The 27979-nt window shown below is 43.2% G+C and overlaps 1 protein-coding gene across 7 annotated transcripts in view; it reads right to left on the reverse strand.

The window, feature by feature from the left end:
- The window catches only part of CPEB3 (cytoplasmic polyadenylation element binding protein 3), a 207574-nt gene that overhangs the window by 146128 nt on the left and 33467 nt on the right, over window positions 1-27979 (reverse strand). For 4 of the 7 annotated variants that reach the window (XM_056130483.1, XM_056130482.1, XM_056130481.1 and 1 more), the window contains exons 1-2: window positions 15458-15587; window positions 11571-12661 (exon numbers count right to left, since the gene is read on the reverse strand). In XM_056130483.1, the coding sequence (XP_055986458.1) occupies window positions 11571-12650 (1080 nt within the window). In that variant the 5' untranslated portion in view covers window positions 12651-12661; window positions 15458-15587. Of the gene's footprint in view, window positions 1-11570; window positions 12662-12917; window positions 13142-15457; window positions 15588-27979 lie in introns of those variants that run through there. The other 3 variants (XM_056130478.1, XM_056130480.1, XM_056130479.1) reach the window with 2 other exon arrangements.

The raw sequence follows: 27979 nt of genomic DNA on the forward strand, positions 1-27979 counted from the left end.
TTGCACACCGCTGACACGGCCAACCTGAGTTTGGTTCCTCCACCCCTCTCAGAGAGCCCGGCAAGCTATCCAGAGTATCTCACCCACACAACAGAGCCTGGCAAGCTACCTGTGATGTATTCGATATGCCAAACACAGTAACAACAAGTCTCACAATGTTACTGGGCCCGCTCGAGCAAATCAATGAACAATGGGAGGACAGTGACAGTGACAGTGACATTTCTAAACAAAAACCTCAAAGTCCGACAAACATCTTTTTAGTTTATTATTGAGTTGTAGGATTGAGAGTTTTAGCAATTGTCTCTACCCCACAAACCTCCAATTTCAGTCTCTTCCTCCAGTGGAAGGAATCGGTGGAATCTACTTCATCACAATAGCAGGAATGGACCTTCTAAGGTTAAGTTTAGCAATAAGAAGTGAATGAGAAAGTGAGAATATTCCTCTGAAAAAAGGAAGTCATTAGAAGTTAGCCATTTCTGGACACCATCATTTCTCAGTTGTACCTTCTGTACCAGAAATCAAACATTCCTCTCCTGAATTAAAATTTTCTAGTCATTTAGCTATTCAAATATACAAACTCCCACCTACTTGACTATCCAGATTAATCGGTAACTTCCATCTTCCCTATGAGAAATGCCCACGGCATACTCAATAAGCAATAAGCACCTGTCCTGCCTGTCCTGCCAGATGGACTGCAAGCTGATCTAGAAATGGTGGGTTCAATTCCGCAATCTTTTCAATGCTAACATTGTAATTATGTGATGTGAAACCAATGAAATAAATGCCAAAAATTATTTGATAGAAAGTAATTTGAGTGCTCTAGACCAAATTAAAGCAAGCTACCTAAAATACCTGTTAATGAAGTCAGAGGAACAGCCTGTTATGCAAGCAGGAGACCTAGGTTCCATCACTAGCAAATCTGGTCCCCTGAAACTGCTCAGCCTAGAGCCTGATCAAGAGCCAGCTGCATACATTAGCCCCAAACTCTCTAGCCAACTCTGAATCCACTGTCCTGAAATCTCTCCTCTGTGACAAGAGGTACCCCAGCAAAGTTCCTCTCCCTGTAGCAATATGGACCTAACCTTCACAACAGGTAACCATATTTATACCCATGTGAAAACTAAGCCTCAGGGTGAGAGGTAGGAAAGGGGTAAGGCACTTCCCTCAACTTTGACCCCATTCACTTGAAGCGCATGGTTACCCAAGCACTGCCAAGGAGCACTTCGAAGCACAGATCCAGGAACAAACCCTCTAAACCCCAATTCCACACCCATATCCAAAATCAAATGCAAACCCATAAAAGCAGATCCACGAACCATCTCAGTCTTTGATCCAATCTCCTTAACTCTGCAGGGCCTTGCAGAGCTAGGGAGCAATTCAGGGCTTCACATGGGTTCTATCATTTGAGCTATCTCTTCAGATGTTGGTTTTCACTATTTTTAATGCCCTGAATATCGATATTCTATTGATCTAGTTCAAAAAAGAAGAGACAAATTCCCAGGCTGACGGCCATAAAGAGGTCTCTCTGGACACATTTATTTCTTGCTTTTTATTGCTGCTTATCTGAAAACTAAAAACTAAGAGTTTGAATAAAGTTAAATTTTCCAGATCACTGAGATGTTTCTTTTAAAGTATTTCATTGCTAAATAATGGAGGAAAAAAAAAGTAAGGTTGAAGTTCATGCCAATTCAATCAGCTAATCAGTGGCTGAATAAATAGTAGTACCCTACATTAAAAATAAATTAATTAAATAAATAAAGCATTTCACTGCTTGGTCATCAGTCCCCAAAACCTACCACACACTAAAGGCTTTGCCATTTTCACCATTCCTTTTCAATCTCACATTCCTCAAACAAATCACCACCACAATAGGCCTGTTATAACTTCTCTTTGTCTGGAGAGAGAGTACAGTGGCAAGGGTGCTTGCCTTGCATGAGCCCTACCCAGATTCCATCCCTGGCATTTCGTATGGTCCCCCAAGCACTGCCAGGAGTGACCCCTGAGCACTGCTGGGTGTGAGCCCCAAACCGAAAAAATAACATAAAATCACTTCTCTTTGTCAGCCCCTTAAACCAACTCAATATTTCTTTAACATTTCCTCCACCCCCAGCCCTTACTGAGGATCCCAGAAGAGAGTTCTCAGGATCACCTCTGCATATGCAGCAGTAGCAGGGATTAAGCACATGACCTCAAACTTGCCAGGCAAGCACTTTAAACTACTGAAACATCTCTTTAATATTTCTAACTGCAATTGTCAAAATTATCTAGACCGTTCTAATAATAATCCTGATTTGGGAAGATAGGAACAAAATATCACTGTTGACAGGGCAAATTAACTCTAACAGAATGAGTCAGTTCATGATAAAAAAAAAAAAATTTCAGCTCAGAGGATGTAAGCTAGTGATTTCAACTCTACCAGTTTCCAAAATCCTTCTGTCAAAGCAAGAACCCAACTATTATGTGGCATCCTAGCTATAGAGTTAAAATTAAGAAACAGAGATGCTCACTAAGTGGGGGGAACAAACTTTTACAATTTGAAGATTGCATCTATGGCATGCACCATGTTTCCATATTCTCTAGCTATCTTGCAAAAGAGAAGAATTAACAATCACGGGTAATCTGTTTCAAAAGCAGGTTACTGTGGAGAAAAAAAAAAGAAAGAATAAAACTATAGCAACTTAGGTTTAAATGCGTCTGTATTAATTTAATGAGCACCATGTACTCTTTTCTTTTTCCTTTATTTGACCTTGATCTTGAAATAATTTGGTTTTGGGGGGTGAGGGGGCCCCACATCTGTACTCAGGAGATCACTCCTGGAAAGGCTCAGGGGACTATACGGAGTGATAGGGATCAAACCAAGGTTGACAGCAAGCTCAGTAAGCACCTTACCCACTGTACTATCTCTCGACCCCTTGAAATAAATTTAAATGATTGAGGAATCAAAATATTTGGCTGTACAATTTTAATACCCATACAAAATCAGTACATGATGTTTCCTTCCCTTAGTGTACATTAATTCTATGATCACTTTAAATTATAATAAGATTGCTTGACTCCTATTTCTATTTCTTTCCTTTGTCATCTTCCAACAAGGATTCATACCCTATATTTATTATTTGATTTTTAATAGTACATTTTGGGAGAGAAAAGCCGGCGTGATTCCAACATGCTATGTTATTGTCCTAATTGACTAGAACTTTTCCATTTCAAATTATGCCAAAATGCAAATATTAAAATGGTTTCACATTTACAAGTTTACATAGCTAGCACCTGCAAAGAATAATAAAGGACTTGAAAACTCAATGTAGCAGAAACCACTCAGAACAGAACCCACCCTGTACCCCAAGAGCTCTCATCTAAGGTATAAGGACTACTTTTGGAGAAATCCTTTAGAGGCTAGCAACTGCTGCAGAGAGAGTAATGTCCTCAGAAAGAGGCTGGAGGGAGAGCACAGGGGGTATGGTACTTGCCTTGCACAAGGCAGACCAAGACTGCTGACATCCCATACGGTCCTCTGAACCACACCAAGTAATTTTTGAGTGTACCAAGAGTAAGCCCTGGCACACCCCCTGCCAGGTGTGGTCCCAAAACAAAATAAAATGAAATAAAGTTCCTTTGAAAATGTAAGTATAGGGACTGGAGTGATAGTACAGCGGGTAGGGCATTTGCCTTGCACACAGCTGACCCAGGTTCGATCCCCAGCATCCCACACGGTTCCCCCAGCACCGCCAGGAGTAATTTCTGAGTGCAGAACCAGGAGGAACCCCTGAGCATCCTTGGGTGTGACCGAAAAAGAAACAGAAAATGTAGGTATATTTTTCAACTCTCAAGCTCCAATTAGAAGGATCAGAGAAACAGTACAGACGGGTTACAGTGATTGCCTTGTATATAGCCCAACCTCGTTTGATTCAGGGCACTAGATTTAGTACCCTGAGCATTTCCAGGGGACACTAGTGAGCACAGAGCCAGGAGGAGACCTTGAGCACCACTAGATGTGACCCAAAATCCACCACCGAAACCTAAACTTAAAACATCCAAGCTGGAGGGTTTATCTGATTTTTTTTTCTCTTACAACCATAATCCCTAGAGAGAGTGCCAAGCCTGACCTTCAGGTAAGTGGTACTAATGGAGGTTCAAATTCAAGCCTTTATAGCTTCTGCACTACTAAAATCAACTTTAGCAGCAGTCGGGAAATTAAGAGCTTAGGCATTTCTCCCATCACCGATTAAAATGTTCACAGACTAAGGAAAACATCTATTTGCACTGCTGGGTCGGTCATAAGCACAGCAGGTAGTTTCAAATGTACACTATTCTCATGACATAGCCCATACAGCCTAACCCTCAAAGCACCACAACTGGTTTTCTAGGACAGGCAGCTACCAAGACAAAGAGCCTTTCATTGCTTTTCCAGCCCTCACTGTTGGACACATCTTGCTTTCCATTTTGCTTCTTTTTATTTTCTGTTTTGGTTTGTGCTTTGTCTTTGGGGCCACACCCAACAACATTCAGGGCTTACTCCTGAGCTCTGTGCTTAGGGGATCACGTGTGAAGCTGAGGTCAGCCGTGTGCAAGGCACAAATGTCTTATCCCATGGACTACCTCTCTTGCCCCAGATACATCTTTTTTGCCTCTCTCCATCTTTATCATCTCATATTTAACTCTGTGCTACTACTGATTAGCAACAAGATTTCCTCCATTAAACTCTGTCCATAATTAGCAGTTAGCAGGCCACAACAACCTAATTTGCTGAATATCTTCTAGAGATTCTCTTATAAAGCAACCCAGGAGAGATCCGTTTCCATTTTGGCACGGTGGAAAAAGAGAAATCACCAAATAAATGATTTGGCCCCAAGAACTAGGGAGAATGGTGCCTTTAATCAGTGTCTTTCTCATTCCAAACTTCACAGACTTTCTACTACCGTATGTTCCCCTTCATCTCCTTCCTCAGTAAAATCTACACATCGTAATGAACTTTCACTTTGTAGTAACTAGTCATAATCTTAACACTTGCAGATCAAAACACTCCAAACATCTGAGCAATGACAATTTCTAAACTGAATGAGCATTAAGCCTATGCAGCCACTAAAAAAGAGCAAAATGTCCAACTAATGGAGAAAGCTATTTAAGTAGAAAATAGTCTTGGGGGTAGGAAAGATGACTCAAATAGCTGGAACCCCCAGATTTGGTCTCAAAACCACATGGTCCCCTGAGTACGGGTAGATATGGCCCAAAAATAAAAACAAAAGAAATTGTATCTAAAGGATATTTTATTACATTTCTAAAAGTACTTTTTTTTTTTTTGGTTTACTTAGCCTTAAGAGAATACCTTTGTATCAACTAAATGCAAGGTCATAATGAGTTTATATAAAGCTAACCACCTCTCAATGTGCAATGTTCAAATATAGTTTAATTATTAATGTTTTCAGTAGCATTAAAAACCTAATACTGAGGCCAGAGAGATAATAGGCATTTGCCTTGCACACCGCTGTCCAGGGTTCGATCCCCTGCACCACATATATTCTACCATTCCCTGCCAAAAATAATCCTTCAGCACTGGGCCAGGAGAAAGCTTGAGCACTTAATGATCCCTAAACAAAATAAAAACAGTATTTCCAAATCACCTCTCTCTTTTAAATAGAAAATACACAAGGTGGCTTTGCTAGCATTAACATTTACCATGCCACAAAGGATCTAAAACAGTTTGTGGGGTTGGGCAAACCTAAAAGATTCTGCACTAGAACAACAGTTAAGACAGCCAGCCCATTGACTACATCTCCAGCCCAGTCTCCAATTTTGTTTTGTTTTGATTTCAGGAGGCACAAAGTGGTGTTCCCTGAGCACAATGGGAGTTGGGGCCACCATCAGTGATATTCAGCCAGGTTGGTCAGCGGGTCTTCCTCAGACCACACATACAGTCCTGGCTCCCAGCCTGCAGTGCAGGAGACCAACAAGGAAGGCAAGGCCATCCATGCAGTGCCTGAAAGCTATATAGTGCTAGGGATGGAAGTCCGTCCCAGACATACAAGGTACAGGCCCCTCCCTAACCTCTACATTATTTTCCCAGTCCCTAAGTTTCCAGTATTAAGTCTAGGTCGTACTATCGTCATTCAAAAATAGGCAAAAGGGGCTGGAGCAATAGCACAGCAGGTAGGGCATTTGCCTTGCCCGCGGCCAACCCCGGCTCGATTCCCAGCATCCCATATGGTCCCCAGAGCACTGCCAGGGGTAATTCCTGAGTGCATGAGCCACGAGTAACCCCTGTGCATCACCGGGTGTCACACACACACATACACACATACACACACACACACACACACACACACACACACACGAGAATAAAAAGATGGATATTTTTTAAAAAGCAAAACAGAAGATGGGGGTGCTTAGAGATAACTCCGTGGGCTGGAATACTCGATCTGCATGCAGGAGGCCCAGCTCCGATCCCAGGCACCACATGGTCCTCAGAACACTGCTGGAAAGAGCCCCTGAGCACTACTAGGTGTGGACAAAAAGAGAGAGAGGTGAGAGTGAGAGAGAGCACAGTGCAAGAAAGGAACTGGAGACAGAATGCAGTGGTTAAGGAACCTGACAAGGATGGAGCTAACTGAGATTCATCCACCACCTTATGACGAGCATACAGCCAGAATAGCCCGAGAATTGCTGGATATAGTTCAAGCTCCTCCCCCCAAAAATACTGAAATATCGATACTTGGGGACCAGGCAAGTAGCATACATGGCATACGCAATGTTTGGGCATAATCCCTGGCATTGCCATTAAAGGATTAATAAAGAGGGGCCGGTGAGATGTACAGTGGGTAGGGAACTTGCCTTGTATGCAGCCACTCTGGATTTGAGCCTCAGCATCCCCTATGGTCCCCCAGCACTGCCAGGAGTAATTCCTGAGCACCAGTAATTACTGAGATCCAGGAGTAAGCCCTGAGCACCACTGGGTGTAGCCAAAAAAACCAACAACAAAAAAAAAAAATAAAGAAAAAGTGAAAGAAAAACTTGAGTTTGAGCTCTGGCATCATATAGTCAGTCCTCTAAGCACCACAGAGTTGGGAGTACCCTCCAAGCATTAAAAAAAAAAATTTTTAAAAGGTTCCTCAAATTTTATTATGAATAAGCATATCTATTTTTAAAGCCATTTAGATCCCAAAAATTACAATAAGAAATGTCATATTCAGGGCAGATAGGGCACTTGCCTTACAAGTGGCTGAACAGGTTTGGTCTCCAGCATACCATATGGTCCCCTGAGAAATGCCAGGAGTAATTCCTGAGTGCAGAGCCAGGAGTAAGCCCTGAGTATTGCCAGGGTGACCCAAAAACCAAAAGCCAAAAAAACCTTATATTCTATTACAGATGACCCAGCATAAAAACTAAAATTCATTATAATACTAATAAAGTACATCTCACTTATAACAAAAATATGAAATCTATAAAATAGTTTTCAGTTGTGGGTTGGAGAGGAAAGAGGGTATAAAGACAAACTACAGAGAGAAGGCAAAACATATGCCTTGAATACATGAGACCCTGGTTCAGCAAAAAAAAAAAAAAAAAAAGCAAAACATAGTTTGATTTTTTTCACCAAAAAAATAGATTTCTGAAAAATATATGAATTAAATAAATCAACTGAAAAATATGGATAATTGATTTATCTTAGAAACTGTATATGTATAAACACTATATTTTTCTTCTATTTTTATCAACATAAACTTTCCAAACAATTTTCAGACTGTATTATAAGGTGAAATCAGATTCAGGGCAGTTTTCTGCTAGTATACTGTATTGTTAACAGATGTCCTAGAGGTTTACAGCCAGGGTATTATATGCCTCCACCGGCTCTGAGGGCAGACTGCTGGGGTTCAAATACCAACTCTGCCAGTTACTGGACATATGATCTTGACCAAAAAATGTAAATGTGCTAACCCTCAATCTCTCTGTCAGCATAATGAAGATAATAATAGTCTTCGACTGCTAAAGAGTTTCGATGAGAAACTACATGTAAAGAGTTTAGCACAGGGCCATTTAGCATAAATGTTGGATGATCATCTCCCTACAGTGACCAAAGGGAACATTTAGACAGAAAAAAAAGTTAAGACTAGATATTACATAGAAGTTTGGGGTTATGCGATTGCACTATATGAAAAACTGGTAATCAATAACATGACAAGACTGTGAAGAACTTCCAGTCGCTTTTGTGGTAACAATCAAGAGGCTAATCTAGAAGGAAGGTGCTTTCCTTGCAGGCACCAACGTGAGTTCAATCCCCAGCATCCTATATAGTCCCCTGAGTCACCACCAGGAGAGATCACTGAGCGCGCAGCCAGGAGGGGCACCAATACAAACAAAATAAACCCAAAACTATCAAAAATAAACAGTTATATGGTACTTTACTATAACCCAGATACTGCACTAACCAATTTATACAGCTTATCTGAACGTGCATGAAGAAATAATTCCTGAGGTCAAATACATAAGGTTGATTTTTAATAGAATCTCTCCTATAAATTTTTTGGCCACTTTTACCTTGTCAATAGCACCACAAGTGGGAAGAGAGATGGCACAGGGTAAGTTAAGGCACTGCATTTCACACAGTGGACTTCAATCACCAGTATCACATAAACATACAAGGGTCCCCAGCCCACAGCTGAGATTCAATCATGAGCAGACAGCTAAGTATAGTCCTTGAGCACCACCTCCATGTAGGACTCAAAAAAAAATAGATAGCAAAAAAAATAGCATCACCAGGGACAAAAAGAGACCAAACTCAGTTCACTCTGGCTATAACTGGCGAATGGTTTGGGAGAAAAAAACAACTGGCAAACCCCACACTACTTGTCAATAACAGGTCTGAGAATATTTATTGATTTAATCTCTCCCCTGACCTCATTTTCAGAGATAATTAATCAAATGGCAGCCATATTCAAATTCAAATTTTAAAAAAGTAACTAAAAGTTTACATCATCTCCTAACCTCCAAACATCTACATCAGATTTTAGGTTATCCTAAGATTGAACGTGGATAGGGAAAATCAGAATAACAAGAGGAATTGTGATAAATGACTGCCAAATGAGATCTTTCTGTCTGATATGCCCTCCAAAAATAGGCACATAAAGAAAAACCAAAAAAGAGATTCCTTTTCTAACAAAGTAATCCTACCTTTCAGTGTTCCTTCTTTTAAAAAAATAATAACAATAATGATAACATTAAGCATTAGAGGCTGAAGCGTACAGCAGGTAAGGAATTTGCCAAGGAATTTGCCTTGCAGACAGACCCTAGTATCCCATATGACCTCCAGAGCACCACCAGGAGTAATTCACCAGGAATGACACCTGAAACGTTGAATGTGGCCCAAAACCAAAAATAAATAAGCTTTAAAACAATGCTTCTGGGTCAGAGAGCTCAATGGGGTGGAGCATACACTTGGCATGCAGGAGGCCTGGGTTTGATCCCCAACAACTCATAGTCCTCTGAGCACCATCAGGAGCAAACCCCAAGCAACCTAACTGGGCGTCACTTTGAGCAACGCTGGGTGTGGCAAAAAAGAATTCTTAAATAAGAAAAAGAAACATCCTGGGGCTGGAGCGATAGCACAGTGGGTAGGGCGATTGCATGAAGCCTTGCACGCAGCCAACCTTGGTTCAATTCCCAGCATCCCATATGGTCCCCTGAGCACTGCCAGGAGTGATTCCTGAGTGCAGAGCCAGGAGTAACCCCAGAGCATCGCTGGGTGTGATCCCCCCCAAAAAAAGCAAAAAGAAACATCCTTTAATATTAAATTTTTCTTTTTTTGAAGAATTCCTGTAAAAATTTGAAGAGATTTTGTGAAAATCTGAAAAGATTCCTTCTCATTAATAACTCTCACTCAAATATTTAGGAGTTTCATGAACCCAGTTGAACTTTCAAGGTTAAAGATCCATGCTCTCACCTAGCAATCATGTGCTTCTCAATAATCCTAACTCCTTCACAGGTAGAAACCACCCAAACATCACAACTGAAATGTAAAGAACAAGAAAATGAAGGCCCCCAAATGCATCCCATACTATAAATCAGTGTTTCTCGCCCTTATTTAGAGGCTGACCCCGTATGATCTTGTTTACTTCCTGTGCAACCCCTTCTTCCACTGGGTGGCCCCTCATTTACTTGATTTTCACCTGTGGCTCCCTTGAAATATCCTGGAAACCCACAGAGAATCATCTGCCCTCTGCAGAAAAACAAGACTTAAACTACCTCCTTCAGAAGTCGGTTCTGACGTTTTTCAGCACTGTTCAAAGGATGTATTTCATTTTCCTGCATACCCAAAGAGGATATTATCCAAACCCTCCAATCTGCTTTTCTTTATTCCTTTTTTGAGCCTAGAAGCTTACGACCATCATCAATTCATACGTGAAAGATAAATGTTTGCCTAAGAACAAAAGCCCCCAGTTAACACCCCTCACCACCCCATCCCAAGATTTTCAGAGCACTGCCAACAGATGTGGGCCTGGGCTAGATCAGAAAGCAAGAACAGAATAAGGACACCCCATTCAATCTTATTGTCTGGGGCATTTCCTGGGTTTTTCATGGGCATTTAACACCAAGACACAAGGCTCAGTTTTCATTAAAGATGCAAGACTTTTACTTCGCCTAGTTTCAAATGATGTAATTGATCTTCATTGTCTTCTTAAATAACCTAACTGGTGAAGGACACTGCAGCTTTAAATATTTCAGTGCTAGCTAGCAAATAAGACTCCATTGCAATATGGCTCTGAAGGTCGCGTCCTATTGTCTCTTTCCTCTGGAAAAAAGAGAAAATCCGAACTCTTCTAGGTATCTTAGGGAGGGTTATCCCAAGATTTTCCACTCTTGCCCCTCAAGCTCTTAGAGAGTTCCGGTGTTTATTGGAACGTCACACTCATAATTTTCCCGGCAGGGGGAATATGCTGATTGCTATAAATGACGCGAGCACCTTTGCAAGACACAAACACATGTGTTCATATTAGTTTAATTGAGCATATGCAAGGCTCTGAAATAGCACCACTCAAGGGCTGTTAACCTCTGAGAGCAGAACCAGGGTGGTTTGGAAGTGGACGGCTCTCAAGGGGCACCGAGAGTCCAGGATTGCATAACCCAAAATGTGTAGCTGCTCGAAACGACAAGAATCTCAGCCTACTCATCCTGGGACCATGCCAGCACCTCGCCATACACTTGCAGCTTTACTTGTCAACGAAGGTCAAAAATGAAGAGGCACAACCACGGAACAGAAAAAGAGAGAGAGAGAAAAGGCCCTTTTCAAAACCCTGTCAAGAAGCATAAATACGATTCCTTGAGCATTCACAATGTGCCACTACCCTATAGCCCCACTAATGGGACAGCCCCGATGAACAGCAGGCTTTGGAAAGGGGCGGGGAAACGGGACAGAGTTACGCGTTTTGTTTAGGGGTGGGGGGGGGGGGTCGTCATTCATTTTTCAGGACAGAAAAAAAAAAGCCGCGGAGCACGAAAAGGCAAGTTAGGCCGAAGCAACGCGGGCCAAGGCGGACGGGGCTCGGGGCGGAAGGCGTGCGCCAGGGGCACCGGTGCATTACCTGAAATGGCAACAGATTGTTACCGTTATCGGTCCGGAACGCGTTATCCTCCATCCAGGACTTGGAGGTGAGCGGGGCCGCACGCGGGAACTTGGGGGGCGCGATCACGTTGCTGGAGAAGGGCTTCTTGAGCGGCGAGATGGGGTTGAGCGGCGACGGCACGCCGACGCCCACGCCCACGCCCACGCCCACCGCCCGGCGGGGGTCCCGGCCCGCCTGCAGGCCGCCCCAGGGGTTGGACGGGGCGCTCCAGGCGGCGTTCACGCTCTGGTGCGTGTTCCAGCTGGACGAGGCCGACGAGGCGGCGGCGGCGGCGGCGGCGGCGGCGGCCACGGCCGAGGACGAGGACGGCTTGCTGGTCATGATCGGCTGGTGGCCGTAGGCGGCCGCGGCGCTGCGCTGCGCGTAGGGCGCCTGGCTGGGGCTGGCGGGCGAGCGGCGCTGCGGCGGGGGCTGCGCCTGCGGGGGCTGCGCGGGCGGCGCCGACGGGGGCGCGGGCGGCGGCGGCGGCTGCTGGTGGTGCTGGGTCTGCGCCAGGCCGATCTGCGGGGAGAAGGTGCCTCCGAAGACGGGGTTGACGTGGTGCGGGAAGTTCTGGAAGAGCATGGTCCCGTTGACGGGGGCGATCCCCTGGAAGAAGCTGTCCTCCACCGCGTTCGTGGTGCCCGTGGACCAGGTGCTTCCGAAGGACGGCGACAGCGACGCGCCGGGCGCCGCGGGCTCCTGCGGCGGCGGCGGCGGCGGCTGCTGAGGGGGCTGGTGGAAACTCAAGCCCGGCAGAAGCGGCGATTCCATCTGCATCTTGTCCGGGCCGTTGGAGGCCGATGGGGCCGCGGCGGGGCTGAGCGCCGGCACTGCGCTGCTGTCCTCCGGCTGGGGGGTCTCGGAGGAGAGGGCGGTGGACGGGGCTTCGGCTGCGCTGGGCTCGGGCTGGGGCTGCTGCTGCTGCTGCTGCTGCTGCTGCTGCTGCTGCTGCTGCTGCTGCTGCTGCTGCTGCTGCTGCTGCTGCTGCCGCTGCTGCTGCTGGGGCTGGGGCTGGGGCTGGGTTTTGCTTTTGTCCATCAGTAAATCATCCTGCATGGTTTGCGCAGCTGAAACGGAAGAAAAAAAGAGAAAGAGAGAGAGAGACGCGTTATTGTCAATGTGATCGTTAATGCCCCTCGCCAAAGCGGGTGGATGTTTTACTTGCGAAAATCCAGTGCCACTGCTACTAGCCAATTGCAATGCAAATCCATAATCTCCAATTTAGCAGAACAGGTCGAGCTGGGGGCGGGGGGGGGGGGGGGGGCACGAAGGGGAGGGGGTGCTCCCGTAAGTTCTCTAAAAATACTGTGAGAGCGTCTTCACCCTTTCTGGTGTCTTGGTTCCTTTTCTGTATTAGTGAGAGATGTGCTTTTAAGACAGAAAGACAGCAATTTCGCCACGTCTCTTTTCCCTTCACCGGAACTCAGAGCATTCACCCTGCAATGAGAAACTGATTCTGGTTCCTGTTTTTTTCCCAAGCACCACCCTCCCCCAGTTATTTGCATACGTCAATAAATACTGCTGCGTCCTTCAGCAAGGTTAAAAAGACACCGCACACTGGACCCTTTTCTTCCTCCCCCCTCCCCAATCCCCCCCCCCCCCCCAGCTCGGGCACTTTAAAGGAACAGCAGTCCTATCCCTCTTGATTACCAACTGCCTTTTTGCGTTGGTAATTGTTTCATTTAGCTGCAGCGAACCACGAGGGAGGAAATCCTTGGCATTTGTTAGGAGGTGGACGTGGACTCAGCTGCACAATCATTCTCTGGTCTCAGTAGCTGCAGCTACTCCATTTTGTTAAGAAGACATTTTTTTTTAAAAAAAAAAAGCAAAAACGTTTTTAAAGATATATTTTTTTAAAAATCTACGGAAATCTCTGGAGTTTCTGCATCTCGATACTCTAAGGATTGGGGTTTTCTGCTTATTCTCCAATTTCCTTTACTTCAATTCTGCTGCAAAGAGATTTCTTGGCATCTCAGTGCTTCAGGTCTCAACAGGAGCCTGAGAATTTTCTGCAGAGTGGAGAAACGTTCTGGTTGGATTTGAGGTCAGGGAGAGGATGGGGAATGGGCGGGGGTGGGACTGTAAAATGGGGTGGGGTGAGCTTTTTTTAATACTTATAAAATTTAAGCAGATAGTCAAGATAATCTGGGGTTGCCAGATTTTCATTTTTGAATCATCCTGCTTGCTGCCTTGGTCACAAGACTTTAGCAAATTTAGAACCCATTCTCTTATCACTAGTATTAACAGAGAAAGATTATGGTTTGAAGACCCCGAATTACCATATGCTAGCAAAAGTGTTAAAAATAGCGTAGTACAAAGTCCCACATTCTCATACATTGTAATTATAGTGCATTGCCATCACTGCTTCATTTAGCCATATAAGGAGTGTGTGGTATTTTCCATTTCGCATAGAAGGGCTATATTCATTTATGCCATTGAGCCTGCGATTTCTTATTCAAGGATGAAATTTGTAATCACTCAAACTAGAAGACTTTCATGTATACATTAGCTATCATTTGAGTTAGCGGTCCCTTGGAACATAAATATATGAATTCTACAGTGCTGAAATCCTAGATACACATCTTTTGAAATGTTAAAGGAACAGGAACAATTCTTTTAGGTGACAGTATAATCGCAGCAAAGTTTTTAATATAATGAATGCAATTAACCAGGGTACTTGGAGAAGGATACCCATGAAAGGGCATTTAGATGCCCATCGAAGCTCTGCCTTTAGACATCCTCGTGATAACTTGTGAAAAAATGGATTTTTAAAGATGCAGGTGCTACCATTTCACTAAGCCAATATGTCAGGTAGAGATATGGGAATTGAAAAGCAATGCTATTTAAACTCTATCCCTAAAATGGTTAAAAGTTTCACAAAGGCACATAGCGGACTCAAGGAAATGCTTCAAGCCACCTTACTCTTCTTGCTACTCCTCCTTCACTGCCTTCCCCTCTTCTTACTCTTCTGCCTCCCCCTCCCAAAAAATCAACCCACTACATATTCATCACAAATATTGCCAGCTTCTACCAATAAAACCTACTTAAGATTGATTTTATGTTCCTCGGTTCCCTTGGTCTAAAACAATGGCTTTGATCAGTATTGTAAAACATGACACAAAGAGACAGGCAAAGCTTGGATTCATGACGGTACAAAGTTCTTTGGCTGCCAAAGGGAATGGTCATAGCAAGAGCCATTTTCAGACTTGGTTTCCTGGGTGCTGCAGTAAACCATTGTAATCTGGGATTGGAGTCACTTCCACGGGTCTAAAATTGTCTTTACAATATCCATATCATCATGGCTGAAATATGCATTCAATTATAATTTTATTATCACTCAGCTCTTCTAATACTTGTATCAATACTCTTTGTTAAAACCTTCGATTTAAACCACATGCTCTTGGTGGGAAAATTAATGTTGGACTATCGTTTTAAAAAAAAAAAGCCAAAAAGTAAGCTGAACTTAGGATATTTTATAAAGGCATATTACATTTATTAAATTTAAAGTTATAATTATACCAGGAACACCCATTTCTCTTCTCAACACTCCTGAAAGATATAAATTTCACTTTTTTGCATAAATTCACTGTCAAGGTCAAGACCCATCTTTAATAAATAAGACACTTTCAAGCAAAAGGTAAGCAGTGGATCAAGATAACAGGTACAAAGTTAATCCGCCCTGTCTCTTGGCAACTCCTTGTATAGTTTGTTCGGGTGGGGCTTTTGTTGTTGTTGTTCTTTCTTATTTACAGCAAAGTCCGAGAAATAGACACCTCCTTCCCCTCCCCCCACCACACACACAATAGATCTTCCTTTACATGCAATCACCCAATCTCAAGTAACAAATTTTTAGTAGCAGTTACCTTTGAGTGTCCAGTTTTTAGGGATCGATAGAAATTTTAAATGTACAGTATTTATTTTCTTCTTTCAGGTTGATTATGTGACCGCTCTGGCAAAAGCACTTTGACAACTGTAAGAAGAGAGGGCATGCGCACACAGGGAACTGTGGGGGCTGAAGTCCTTCACGAGGTATTCCGCCAGATTTAAGCACGTTCAGCCTCGAAAGGGGGAAGTCTCGGGAAGACGGATTCCTCGGGGAAGAGGCTGTGCCGGATTTCATTCTATCTCCCTGCCCAATCTCAATCACGAGTCTTGAAATGAAAAGGGGAGGAAGCGAACTCCTTTGTCTCCTTGACTTGGGAAATCAGGCTAAAAGAGAAACTGAATCGAAGACTCAAATCCAGCAGAGCTACCTTAAGTAGTATTAGCATGGTAATGACTGAGTAGCCGGCTCTGAGAACCTTACCCTGGGGAGAGGCTGGAGCTTATTCAGTAAGGAAGAGAGGACGAGTGAGGAAGTGGCGGGGGAGACCTTTAGTGTGACCACATTCGAAAGAAGTATCTTGGGGGGTGGGTGCCTTGCACGCAGCCGACCTGACCCGGGCTCGATCCCCCAACAATCCATAAGGCTGCCGGAGCCCAGGCAGGAGTGATCGCTGAACACAGACCCAGAATTAAGCCTTTGATCACTGTCAGGTGTAACCCCCACCTCAAAAAAAAAAAATTAATAAACATCTTTAATATCATCTAATGAGAAACGTAATAATTGTGATATTAGTTTTGGAGGTGGGCTAAAAAGGGTTTCCGTGACAAAACTTTGACATCCACCACGAAGATTAAAAAAAAATTGTATTTGATGTTTCAGTGAATATATAAATTGCTTTTGGGGAGGTGGGGTTGCCACACCCAGCAGTGCTCAAGGCTTATGCTTGGCTTTGTTCTCCAGGATCATTCCTGGCAGGCTTGGGAGACTATCTACGTGCTGTAATACTGCTCAGGGCCCACAAATTGCTTATTTTTAAGAATCTACTTGATGTGCCCTGAATCAACTCGACTCCTTATTTTACTTGTCAATTTAATTTTTTTTTTCTAATTTTTGGTTTGGGGCCACACCCAGCTGTGCTAAGGACTCAATCCAATCTCTGTGCTCTGGTATCACTCCTGGTGGAATTTGGGGAACCATATGGGATACCAGGGATTAAATTTGGGTCAGCCATGTGCAAGGCAAGTGCCCTACCCACTGTACTAATTCTCTAGCCCTGTCCATTTTTTAATTTACTTTGTATTATTCATGCAGTGATAGGTCAAATACAATTTTCCTTTAATATAAAATATTTGGTGAAACACTAAAAAATATTTAGCGTTTTACTGATTTCTTCGACTCAAAAAGTAAATACAATTGCTCTCTTTAATTGATTTTTAGTGTATATTTTTCTATCTTTAAATTGAGGCATAATTGGTATTACTTTATATTAGCCTCAGGTATACAACAAACTTTTTTATATGTATATACTGCAAGACTCACCACAGTATATATCCATAACTTTTGTTACCGTATATACATTTCACCTACTTCAGAATTCCAAGAATGGAATCTCATAGCACATAAACATCAACTGTTATTATCTACAGCTTTAGAGAGCAACAGATCAATTACCAAATTGCTCACATAAGCAAAATATTTCTTGTGGGATTTAGTACAATGCCATTCACCCAAGGGGCTCAAAGTAAATCAGTTTATGACTATGCTGGTTGAGCTTGAAACCAAACAGGTTAAGCATCATTTTAAACTTTTAATTTTCTATTTCCCTTCTTAATAATACCTAACATGTTATCATAGGCTAATAGTTTGCGGTATTTTGTACTCTTTGTTTCTAGGGGAAAAAATTAACCCGAAGGAAAAAATCATTTTGAATGAAACTATAGAAAATACATTTTGTTTTGCCTTTTGGCTTCCTAATCAGCATTCGTGGCTTCAGGGGCCACTCCTGGCAGTTTTTGGCCTGTGAGTTGGTGGTTCCATGCAAGCGCCAGAAGATGCAATGGAGCTGGCCCCTGGGAATCAGGCATTATGAGGGCAGCACCATCAGTGTTGGGGGCAGAAGGAAGGCGAAACCATGTGGTGCCAGGGATAGAACAAGGTTGGCTACATGCAAGGCATGTGCCTGAACCCCTGTATTCTCTCTCCAGCCGCTCAGAAACTTAAGCGGGAGTAAGCACACAGAGTGCACTGTCCCCTGAGCCCCACTGAGTGGGAGCCCTCCAAAACGCTCTAATTTAAAGGATGGGAGAGTCTTCTTATTCCTATGTGGAGCTTAGTTTATATTTCCCCATTTACTTCTCTTCCTCTACGCTATCAAAGCTACCTTCCTGATAAAGTGCTATGCTTACCATTTGCATTCCAAAATCTGTAAAGATCAACAGAAAGTTAATCTTATTCCTGAGAACTTCCCTAATTTACCAACTCCAACATTTTCTCGTAATTCAACAAGAAAAAGAAAAGATCCTTTTAAAAATCCTCACAAAGACTCCTTTTTAACAGTAAAATAGAAGAAAAAAAAGTTTTTCTGATGACAAAGACTGAATCCCAGGTCTCAAGTGCAAGGATCCTGCTCCCCTCCCCCATTGTTTTGTGGTTGGGGGCCACACCTCATATTGCCCAGGGGCTATTCCCAGGGACTGCTTGGAGGTCATCACTGGAGGTGCTCTGAAAATCATACAATGCTGGGGAGTGCAACCCACTCTCCCATATGCAAAGGATGCATTCAGCCCTTTGAATTTCCCTGTCCTCGGTGAAAATTTTAAGTTATTTAGCATGCTTGAAATGATTTACTTGAGCATTCATTAATCCATTTGACCCCAAGTGTACTAATTTGCACAATTAAGGAAAAGTAGGCTTGAGGGCACAGGAGACTGCTTAAGGGGCTGGAGAACTCACTTTGCATACAGGAGTCCCAGATTGGATCCCTGGCCCCACCTGAATGATTACCACTCAGTACTATCCAGTGTGGATCCAAAAATTAAAAAGTTGATAAAGAAAAATGAGTTTTGGGGCTGAAGATGTAGCTCAGATGGTAAAGCATATCTTATATGTGTGGGACCCCCCCGATACCTAATTCCACCCCCCAATATCCAGTTGTGACCCTCAGGAAAGGCAGTCACAATAAAAATAGATAAATAAAAACTTGGGCGGGGAGGGGAGCACATGCTTTGCATATGAGTTCAATCTCTAATAGCATATGGTCTTCCAAACACCGTGGCCCCTGAGCACAAAACTAAGAATATTCCTTGAGCACTGGTAGGTGCAGCTCAAAACCAACAAATAAAAACTTTGGGGGCCAGTGATGTAGCGAAGCAGTCCAGGGATTATCTTGCATATCCATATTATGAGACCAGGGTTTGATTCCCAGCACTGCAAAAATCAACTAACACAAAACGAAAATTCAGGCTCTGAAGAGACAAGATCCAGATGTAAAAATCCATGGGCAAACCCTGGCATCACATGCTCCCCCCAAATATTGCTGGGTGGCCTGGTAGCAGCACTGAGCCATGATATTCTCCGACTTAGTTGGCTGAAAATCACTAGGAGAGGTCTCTCACCCCAACCAGAAAAATCAACAAGAATAACAACAGCAACTCTAGCTCTGATCCTAAACAAATCCTAATGATTAGTTCGGCCTATATCTCGGGAAATTTTATTATACTCGAAAGTGAGCTAATATCTCTGCTCTTTCATTCCTAAAATAAGCATTCAAATCTGAAAGAAAAAAAAAGCCTCAAATATAAACACCAAGGTGTAAGTAAACACATATTAGTAAGGCCATAGAGTCATTAGAGAGGTTAAGACACTTGCCTTGCATTCAGCAAACCCTGATTCAATCCGTGGGACCATGGGGTTCCCTCAAGCATTTGGGTGAGGAGTGACCCCAGAGCCAAGCGGGAGGAATCAGTTCTGGGCACAGCTGGATGTGGTCCAACCCCACACCCCCAAAGGAAATTATTTCAGCCTTTATGATGTTCAGCAGTGTGCTGCTCATTTGATTATCTTCATGCAATAACACTCATTAAGCATCAATTGAAGAGGAAACTTTGTTCCCATCTGAGTTTATGATCTAATAAAGATTCATACCCCACCCCTTCACAGAAACTGCTTCTCTAAATTCAAAGTAAGTCACTCAGAGCAAAGTCCAATGGATGTTTCATCAGCTTTCAGTAGCAATGTTGATATAACTGACCCCAGACTTTGGATATAGTTTCTTCCCTTAGGCTTTGGGGGCTTGGCTTTGGTTTTTGGTGTTTGGGTTACCCTTATCTTATTATATTCCCCAAATCTATAAGCATGCTTAGCAAAGAATAAATAAGTATTTAGTAAATAGTAGTTGAATATTATAGTTGAATATATATGCTTTGCCTGCAGGAGGGCTAGAGTCAAGCTTCCGGACAGAATATGGTCCCCCCAAAACCACCAGGAGCCACCCCTGACCACAGAGCTAAGAGTAGGCACTGAGAATCACTGGAGGTGGCCAATACTCCAAACAGAAATACACACACACACACACACACACACACAGAAGGTAAATGAAAAAATCTTTAAGATTATGGAATGTTTTTATGACATTAGAGTAGGCATCAATTTCTCTTCTTTTTTTTTTTAATTAACTTTATAGTACAAGAGTATAGATATTTACATTTTAGGGTTACAAGTTATCACATGACATCCACTACCAAAGTTTCAATGTCCACCCATCCACACTCCATTTGGTAACCCCAGTTCTTTCAACTACTGAGCCAGGGTTGACCACCTGCAAGATGAGTTTTAACTTCAGTATCTCAATGATCACAAGAAAGGGCCACAGTGATAGTACAGTAGGTAGGGCATTTGCCTTGCATGCAGACCATGGTTTGGTCTCTGGCATCCCGTATTGTCACCCAAGACAACCAGGAGTGATCCCTGAGTGCAGAGCTAGGAATAAGCCCTGAACACTGTCAGATGCAGAAAAATGCCCCCATCTCACCCAAGATAATTTTTTTTAAAAGCTGTTTTTTTTTTAAGATAACAAAAAAAATTATCTTAGAAGGGAAAAAAATGTACGAAATTAATTTAATTTTATTTTTTTGGAGGGGGTCATACCTGGTGATGCACAGGGGTTAGTCCTGGCTCTGCATTCAGGAATTACCCCTGGTGGTGCTCAGGGGACCATATTGGATGCTGGGAATCGAACCTGGGTTGGCCAAGTGCAAGGCAAATGAACTACCCGCTGTGCTATTGCTCCAGCCCCCAAATTAATTTTAAAAGTCTGTCACCAAAAGACAGAATTAGAAGGAAAACTCATAGAATGAGATATATCCATGTTTTTCCAAGTGGAAATGTAATCAGATTACATAAAGACTCTTTCCCAGAACATAGCTCAGCAGTAGAGCACTTGCTTTGAATGTGTTAGGCCCTGGATATCATTGATGGCACTCAAAGAAAGCAAACAAACCAAAAATAAGTGGGGTTTTGGTTTTGTTTTTTATTTTATTGTGTTTTGGGGCAACACCCAGCCACTTTCAGGGCTTACTCCTGGCTCTGTGTTCAGGGATCAGTCCTGGCTGGCTTGAGGACCATGTAGAATGCAGGGGGGAAAAACCCAGGTTGGCTATGCCAAGTTGGCTGTGTGCAAGGCAAATGGTCTACACATTGCACTACTATCTTTCAGGCCCAACAAACAGAGTTCTTATTTGGGTTAGGGAGGTGGCTTAAAAGGCTTATTTCGCTTGTGGGAGCTCCAGACTCAATGGTCAGCACCTCATCATTCACATCATTCACTCACAGAGAGTTACCTCCCAGCACTGCTGAATATGGCCCCAAAACAAAAACAAATTTAAAATGAACATATTCCAGACTATTGCAAAACAATAATAGTACATATACTTTTTTAGGAAAAAAGGTAAGATGAAAGGGTGCTTTCCTTCACTGATCACCTAAGAAATACAAAATAAAAACAGAATGGAGGGATCAAGAAGAAACCGCAAAGAACTGGAGCACACCATTTGAGTGCAGGAGCCCAGTTTTAATCCCTAGTAGCACAAGTACCCAGAATACAAGTGACCCACACACTTATCCCAAATATCCCATATGAAAAATGATGTGAAAGAATGTATTCTCAAAGAATAATTTAGGGCCAGAGCAATAGTACAGCAAATAAGGTGCTTGTTTGCCTTGCCCGTGGCAACCCGGGTTCAATCTTCAGCATTCCATATGGTCCCTCAAACCCTGAAAAGAGTGATACCTGAGCACAGAGCGAGGAGAAACGCTAAGCAATGCCAGGGAGAGAGAGAGAGAGAGGGAGGAAGAAAAAGAAGGAAGGGAGGGAGGGAAGGAAGGAGGGAGGGAGGGAGGGAGGGAGGACTATTGGTGAAGATAAATGTATATATTTAGCACTGTAGCACTGTCCTCCCACTGTTCATCCATTTGCTCGAGCAGGCACCAGTAATGTCTCCATTGTGAGACTTGTTGTTACTGTTTTTGGCATATCGAATACACCATGGGGAGCTTGCCAGGCTCTGCCGAGCAGGCAGGATATTCTCAGTAGCTTGCTGGGCTCCCCAAGAGGGACAGAGGAATCGAACCTGGGTCGGCCACATACAAGGCAAACGCCCTACCTGCTGTGCTATATCGCTCCAGCCTGAATGTATATATTTACTATATTTATTTGCTGGAAATTCTATTCCAAATTAACTAAATTAACATGCATATGTACCCCATTACACAAAAAGATAAAAACCTTTATCTTCTTTAATTTTTATCTTATTAAATAATGAATAAAATTTAATTTTATTTTATTTTTTAAATAATAGATTCTATTTGGTTTATGTCTTTTGAGAGTCATACCTGGCTGTGCTCAGAGCTTACTCTAAGTGAAGCAGATTTTGGTTTTTGTACTGTCAGGGACTGAACCCAGGATATCACACATGCTCTACCACAAAGCCTTATCCCCACCAACTCAGCTATGAGATGACGAAATCTTGCCTTTTATAAAGAAAAGCAAAGGGAGGCAAAGACAGAGAGGGCAGCGGGGAAGGCACTTACACAGCAGACCCAGATTTGATCCTAGGTTTCCCACCTGAGCACCGCCAGGAGTGATACCTGCCTGCAGAACCAGGAGTGACCCCTGAGTACCACCAGGTAGATCCCAAAACAAAACAAAACCAAAAATTGCAAAGTGAACAAAACCAAAGGAAAACAAACCCTGAAATTCTGATCATAGAACTGAGGTTACACTGAAGTGGGGTGGTGGGTAGGGATGTGATTGGGCAGAGAGTCCAATCACATGGAGGGAGTCCAGTGGGATGCAGTGGAGGGATACTGGTGCTTTGGTGGTTGTTGCTGGTGTGGCAACACTGTACTCCATTTACAGTTTTGTGAATCAATATCAGTAAAAAAGAATTTTTTTAAACCACCCATCATAGAAGGAGGAAGGAGGGTAGGGGGAGAAGGAAGCAGAAGAGACTGAGAAGTAATAAACAAATGAATTAAATAATTTTTTAAAAACACCCAACTCTTGGGAGCTGGAGTGATAGCACAGCGGGTAGGGCGTTTACCTTGCATGCGGCCAACCCGGGTTCGATTCCCAGCATCCTATATGGTCCCCTGAGCACCGCCAGGGGTAATTCCTGAGTACACAGCCAGGAGTAACCCCTGTGCATCGCCGGGTGTAACCCAAAACACCAAAAAAAAAAAAAAAACCCAACTCTTTATTTAGTCCAATGATTTTACAGCAAGCTGAGCCTCCACCAAAATGTAATAGATCAGGATGACAGCTCAGATTAGAGCTAAAGCGTTACATAGAAGAGGCCTGGATTCGATCCTCAGCATCACCTAGAGCCCAGGATTCACTTCTGAGCACCAAGCTGAAAGTGTCCCTCAGTGCAGGAGACAAAGTCCCAAAACAAAATGGAACCAAAAAAAAAAAAAAAAACCCTCACAAAGTCCTCTCTTTAGAAACTTTTTACTGCACACCTCCCTTAACTATAACTTGTTAACAACTATAACTTGTTCATTTTCCTACTTTTAGCAAGGTAACTCATTACAAGAATTCTCTGGAGACTATAAAAGTTGCAGAATGATTTCAGGAAAGAATTATGGGCATTTCTTCCCCCATGAAACTGTCATTTCATATTAAAACTCATTTAAAATAATTATTCTGAAAAGACTTGTATTCTTCAGAAGTTTCAGGAATCAAATGCTACCCAGGTAATGTGTTTGTTTTATTTGTTTTTGCAGGGCTGGGAGGTGAGAGGGATTGGGGGAGAGGAGGAAAAAGTAGGTTGGAGTCATACCTGGTGGTGCTCAGAGGTTATTAACTCCTGGCTCTGTATCAGGAGTGGCCCCTGGCAGTACTCAAAGGACTATGTGTGGTACAAGAAATCGAATCCAGAACAGCTGCAAGCACCTAACCTCCTAGACGAACTCTTAGCGCCCCATCCCCCATTTCATCTTTTAAATTCTTCAAACTTCCTAACACTTTCACCATCTTTATTTCTTTGTAGTTGCCCTGTCACCACCAGGTATGATTCCAAATCCCTAATGACGACAATAACAGCTGAAGTACTACAGTGAGCAGGTGACCGACCCAAATTCTATCTCTGTATAGGTAGGTAGAATTTACAAACAAGGTCCCCTGAGCCCCACCATGAGTGATCTCTAAGCCAGCCAGGAGTAAGCACTGAGCACCAACCAAAAGCAGAAAAAACAAGCAAACAAACAAATCACAAGAATGACGATGATACGGCTACCATGAAAGGCATCAATTCCATATTTCTACACAAGGATGATACGAATTAGTGATGGCACTGAGGATGGTGGGGTTCTTATTTTAAAGATATGGATGTCAATTACCCTTCAACAAAGCTGAAAAAATGGAGAAAGATTGGGAGCTCCGGGGAAACTCAAGCTTTGTACTTAGTACTTTGGGAACTCAAAGTACTAGAGTTTGTACTTTGATTACAGGAAGCCTGGTTCTGTTGCATTACCCCATGGTCCCCCCAGACACTGCTGGGTGTGCCCTTCACTCCCCAGGTTCTGTGACATTATAAGATACAATTAATAAGTGCTAGATACTAGCTAGCAAACTTTCCAACTATAAGTCCCCCGCTGTCTTTAACACAGGTCATTTCTGCTTACTCCTGTGGGTGACTAGTATCCTCAGCATTTTGCTCCAATCAGGTGAACTGGAGCGATAGCACAGCGGGTAGGGCGTTCGCCTTACAGGCGGCCAACATGGCCGACCCGAGTTCGATCCCTCCGCCCCTCTCGGAGAGCCCGGCAAGCTACCGAGAGTATTCGATATGCCAGACACAGTAACAACCAAGTCTCCAATGGAGACGTTACTGGGCCCGCTCGAGCAAATCGACGATCAACGGGAGGGCCTTTACTTTACTTTTACTTTACAGGTGAACAAAATCCAGAACTTTTAGTAGAGTTCCATGCTGAAATCATGATTGTTCACTTATTTGGGGCTGCTGAAAAACAAATGTGTGTCCCAACTATACCCAGAGGGATGGTTTAGATGGGTTCCTACCAGTATGGGAGGGGGGAAAGCAAACCAAACCTCATGCCCGGAAGTGAATGAACCACACGAAAAAATGTTAATGGACCATTGGTCCATTAATATTAATATTATAGGAGATGGTATATGAAAAGACCATTGGATAAGAAATCCAATTTTCCAGATTTAGTCACTGAAGCTACCCTTATTTTAGCTGATTGGTCCTGAGAGACAACAATAATAGGTATTTACTGAATGATTAGTATTTGCCATACCATGTGCTTTATTTATATGATCATTTCATACAATCTTAAGAGGAATGTACCTTCACTATCTACATTTCAGAGGTAAAGCCACTAGACCTGGAAAGTTTATGTAACTTTCTATAGATTACAGTGTTGGGAAGTAAGAACCAACATTCAAACCCCTGTAGAATAACTCTAAAACCTATGTTCTCGATTCCACGGTCTGTTTCTTCCAGATTAGAAATAATAATTGCCCTACCTAAATAATAATCATATTAATATGCAGGAGCACTTTTTAAAAAAATGTATTTTGGAGTTTTTGGAGCTACACCCAGGAGTGCTCATGGGCTACTCCTGGCTCTGTGTGCAGGGGTCACTCATGGAGATTCTGGGGAGTACCCTATGCTGCCAGGAATCAAACTGAGGTTGGCCTCATGCAAGGCAAGAGCCCCTTGCCTGCTATGCTATCTCTCTTGCACCTAACAAATCTTTCTCTCAAAAAGGAAATAAAACTTTTATTTCCTTCTTTCTATTACCTTTATTTGGTGATGGGAAGGGGAATCTCCCAGGTGGTGTTCTGGAGGCCCTGGGGCCATTGCCTGTGATTCTTGGTCTGGTTTTGTAGTCAACCAAGCCAGAGGTTCAATGCTATGGTCTGAGGATGTGGTGTTGCTTGGGTTCTGTGAGGGCATATACTCCTGGCCAGTGCCAGGAGGCCTCCAGAGATGTACCAATGATCTTCCAGGCACAGGGAATGAACCCAGGTCAGACACAAGTAAGGTATGCCTTAACCCCTGTAATATCTCTCCAGTCCTTTTTATACCTTAGTTGAGAAATCCTTAAGATATTCCTCTGAAACATCTCACTCTTCTAACAATGGTGTCTTCCAGGAGAAGGAAGAGGAAGAAAAAAGTTTCTATGTTTTCTTATAAGTGGCATTGTTTTGTCTTTATTTATTTATTTTTCTGTTTCTTTAATCACCACAGTGGTGTTCAGTGGCTACTAACGAGCTTTACTTGTTCAGGAGTTACTTGTGGTCACTTAGGGACTGTTAACTGCTATGCTCAGAAGACCATGTGGTACCTCCATCCTGCACAAATGCAGTCAGCCATTGAATCATGTCTCTAGTCCTGGCCTCTCCTTTTATTTTTTTTTTTCACCTCAGTGGTGCTGGGAATAGAACTTAGAGCCTCACACATGCAAGGCAACTGATTTACCACTGAGTCATAACCGTGGCCTCTGCCTTTCCTTTTTAAAATGGATCTTCAGAGCCAAAGAGAGTACAGCAGGCAAGGCTCTTGCCTTGCATGTAGTCAACCCAAGTTTGCTCACCAGAAAGTTTGCTCCATGTGGTTCCCCCAAATTCTCCAGGAGTGATCGCTGAGTGCAGAGCCAGGAGTGAGCCCTGAGTACAACCAGGTGTGGCCCAAAAAAAACAAACAAAAAATGGTTCTTCACTGCAGTCTGTACAGTAATTGTGCCAGAGAGGGAAGTATCTTATAATCAGAAATAATCAGCAAAATCGTACACTCAACATGTTTAACTCTTTTTTTTTTTTTTTTTTTGCTTTTTGGGTCACACCCAGTGATGCTCAGGGGTTATTCCTCGCCCTGCACTCAGGAATCACTCCTGGCGGTGCTCGGGGGACCATATGGGATGCTGGGAATCGAACCTGGGTCAGCCGCATGCAAGGCAAATGCCCTACCCGCTGTGCTATTGCTCCAGCCCTTCAACATATCTAATGAGCACTTTCTATACAGCTGATTCTCAATGCTTTCTTCTTTCTAAATATAAGATCATGATTACTCAAAAATAATAAATAAGATAAACAAGGTAGGGCTAGAGCGATAGCACAGCGGGTAGGGCGTTCGCCTTACACGCGGCCAACATGGCCGACCCGAGTTCGATTCCTCCGCCCCTCTCGGAGAGCCCGGCAAGCTACCGAGAGTATTCGATATGCCAGACACAGTAACAACAAAGTCTCCAATGGAGACGTTACTGGGCCCGCTCGAGCAAATCGACGATCAACGGGAGGGCCTTTACCTTTACCTTTAAGATAAACAAGAACTTTTTATAGGGACCTGAGAGATAGCTCGAAGTGCTGAGCACATGCTCAGTACATAGGAAAACCAACTTTAATCCCTGGCATCACATATAAACTCCCCCATGAACCACCAGAAACAAATTCTAAGTATGGAGCCTGGAATAACCCCTGAACACTACTAAGTCATATGACCCCAAAACAAAACAAGCAAGGGAAAAAGATCCTACACAGGGAATATGGAGGGAGGGAAGATATGGCTACTGGGAAAGAAAAAAAAGGAATACCTAGTGCTATAAAAAGCTAGGGCTAGAGTGATAGCACAGCGGGTAGGGCTTGCACGCAGCAGACCCAGGTTCGATTCCCAGCATCCCATATGATCTCCCGAGCTCCGCCAGGAATAATTCCAGAGTGCATGAGCCAGGAGTAACCCCTGTGCAACGCCAGATGTGACCCAAAAAGAAAATCATAAAATAAATAAATAAACAAAATAAAAAAATGAAAAGACTGTATTACAGAATTTTTAGATTAGATGACCTTAATATTAAAGTGAGAGATAGGGTTCAATGGGAAGGCCGTGGTCCAGCATTGCATGGCATATGAGACCCCAACCACTGTCAGGAACAACCAGCACAGAGCCAGAAAAAGCCCATGAGCACCACCAGGTGTGGCCCCAAAACATACATAAATAAAGGTGTTAATGGTGAGTGCCCGAATTAAGCTCATTTA

Source organism: Sorex fumeus, unplaced genomic scaffold (genome assembly GCF_029834395.1).
Source record: "Sorex fumeus unplaced genomic scaffold, SorFum_2.1 ptg000078l, whole genome shotgun sequence".
In the NCBI taxonomy this organism is placed as follows: domain Eukaryota; kingdom Metazoa; phylum Chordata; class Mammalia; order Eulipotyphla; family Soricidae; genus Sorex; species Sorex fumeus.